Below are 2,641 nucleotides of genomic sequence, written 5' to 3' on the forward strand. Positions count from 1 at the left end.
ATTTATTTATTTATTTTTGTTTTTTGGAGACAGGGTCTCACTATGTAGTTGAGACTGACCTGGAACTCACTATGTAGCCCAGGCTGGTCTCAAACTCACAGCGATCCTCCTGCCTCAGCCTCCCAAGTGCTGGGATTACAGGTGTGCACCACCACTCCCCGCAAGCAGATCTTTTCATAAAGAAGAGTAACTTCTGTTTCAGCAATCATTATGTTTTGCTTAAAGTGAGGCACACTTGTAATAGACTAACGGAAAAATTGGTTAATAGGGTTCCACTTTTTATATTATGTATAATTTTTAATGAGATAAGACAATGAAAAGTAATGAAGATGGCTAAATTGATCTGTGTTCAACAGACAGGTGAACCTATCAACAAAAAGTTTTCATCTGACATTTGCAAACAAGCTATACAGGGCAGTTTCAATGTTGTCACTTAAATATCACTAAAGAGATTACAATTTTATTTTTTGCATCAATTAGGCATTCATTTAAATAGACATTAGGCATTCCAAAATCTAAAAGATCATTTAAAAAAAATCAACACAATCTATTAAATAAACTTTTCAGTAGTACAGAAAATACTTGGTTAAGATGGCTTTAAAAAGCTGACCTACATCTTAATGTTCAAATTTAAAGTTAAATACTTAGTTCAAGGATAGTGATGACCTAAATAAATAAATAAATAAACAACAAAAATACACCCTACATTTATGGACTGTCATGAAAATCTTGTTTATATCACAAATACAAGTCACAATTGTCAAAAACAGTTTCCAGCTGCCATGCTTATCAAATTTTTGAGTTTTGTAGTTGGAGAATGGGTAGAAGAAACTTTTTTTTTTGTATTTTTCTGGTTTTTGTCACCAAGAGTGGGAATGCTGACAAAAATATTAGTTTGCAATACTTCAATACAAAAAAAAAAAAAAAATAGCAAAAAAAACCCCAAAAAACCCCAAAAAGCAAAAAACCACTATCAAACCACCCAGAACCAATCCAGTTTGAAGGCTCTTGTACCATACATATTCAGATTCTAGGATCTAGAGATCCCAGAAAAGAAACTCTCAACTCTGGGCTTCAAGAGTAACACACCACCTTCTCCAGTCAGCATTAGTGATCGACTTGGAGTTGATCCAGAGAGAACAGAAGAAAGCAAAAGAGCAACAGAAAGCTTGTTTTTGACAGAAAAGATTATAATGGAGGACACACAAGACTCATGAACTCATGAAATAGCAAATTTTAATTCACTGCTACCAAGGTTAAAAATATGAGATGCAAGACCAGAAATTAAACATTATCATCCTCAAACTAAGTTATTTTCATTTATATCATTATCAATATGCTCATTTTTTCAAAAGTGTCAATGTAACAGCTAATCTTAAAAATAAACTAGAGCTCAAAAAGATCTACTCACTTAGATTCATCATAAGGCGTTTTACAAATACAGTAAAGCTTTGTGTCCTTCTTAGTTTCCTTTGAGGTAGTGGAGATCATTTTCTTCTTCTTGGACTTTGAGCTGGAGTCTTTCTCCTCTTCTCGCTTCCTCTTCTGGGAAGCGGCAGGTACTGGGGACGTGGGGAGTCCCGAGTGCTGCAGAGCAGGCATGGAGGGGGGTGAAGGTGGAGGGGCTGGAGGGGGCACTGCTGCAGCCAGAGGGGGAGAAGGTGCTGTCACAGCACTGGCCTGTACCACCTGTGCCATGTCCTTTTCTTTCTTTATTTTCAGGTCTCTCTTCAATTCTTCCTGTTGGCAATTAAAGAATACAAGAATTCTGTGAATGCATGAGCTGACCAGGGGTATTACATTACTCCCACTTGCCAAAGCAGCTCCATGGTTCAGGCAAACAGTAACTAATTCCAAACCAGAGTTTTCCTACTTGTTTTAATTTTGTGGTACTGGGGATTGAACTCATGCCATCCTGCATGCTAGGAGAGAGTGTCTTACCACTGGGCTACATCCCAACCAATCAGAAATAGAAAATGAAGATTATACAACAAGAAAGCTGCTAGATGTCTTCAAAGGAAATCTGACTGAAAAATGAATTATCTATCTAAAAAAAATGCGCCTTCTGGCTTGCCCTTGTCCTGTCCTGGTGATTTCAGTAGTTTCTCAGGATGGGATTCCACATCCACCAGTTGCCTCCTCTGCCCCTCATTCTGCACAAACCGAACACAGGTTTCAAAATGTTGCTTGACCACGACAAAGGAGGATCAGAGATAGATCTAACTTATTATGTTCCTATGTCTACAGGTAAGGGTTATGGTTAGGGAGAGCTAGGTAGTAAAACATAGTTTTCTCATATAGGTCCTGAAATAAAACCCCAACTCGTTCATGTAAAATACATGTTAGACCACTCTTGCTGCAACTTTTTCTTGGAAATAGTGATTAAAGCAAATTGTATTATCCCAGAGAAACCCACTGGGATTCACACTCATGAATAAACATGGTGCAAGCAAATAAAAATCGGAGACATTTATAAATTTCCACAATAATTTAAATACCAAAAATACAGCCGGCGTGGTGGCGCATGCCTGTAATCCCAACACTCGGCAGGCTGAGGCAGGCGGATCACTGTGAGTTCGAGGCCAGCCTGGGCTACACAGTGAGTTCCAAGTCAGTCTTAACTACAGAGTGAGTTGAGACC

At 38.3% G+C, this 2,641-nt stretch overlaps 1 protein-coding gene across 15 annotated transcripts in view; it reads right to left on the reverse strand.

Annotated features, from left to right (window-relative positions):
* The window catches only part of Bptf (bromodomain PHD finger transcription factor), a 134,251-nt gene that overhangs the window by 14,407 nt on the left and 117,203 nt on the right, over window positions 1-2,641 (reverse strand). For all 15 annotated transcript variants that reach the window (XM_010616790.2, XM_019206416.2, XM_010616788.3 and 12 more), the window contains one exon: window positions 1,412-1,740. In XM_010616790.2, the coding sequence (XP_010615092.1) occupies window positions 1,412-1,740 (329 nt within the window). The remainder of the gene's footprint in view (window positions 1-1,411; window positions 1,741-2,641) is intronic.

The sequence above is a fragment of the Fukomys damarensis genome, unplaced genomic scaffold (assembly GCF_012274545.1).
Source record: "Fukomys damarensis isolate Sample0158 unplaced genomic scaffold, DMR_v1.0_HiC HiC_scaffold_23, whole genome shotgun sequence".
Lineage (NCBI taxonomy): Eukaryota > Metazoa > Chordata > Mammalia > Rodentia > Bathyergidae > Fukomys > Fukomys damarensis.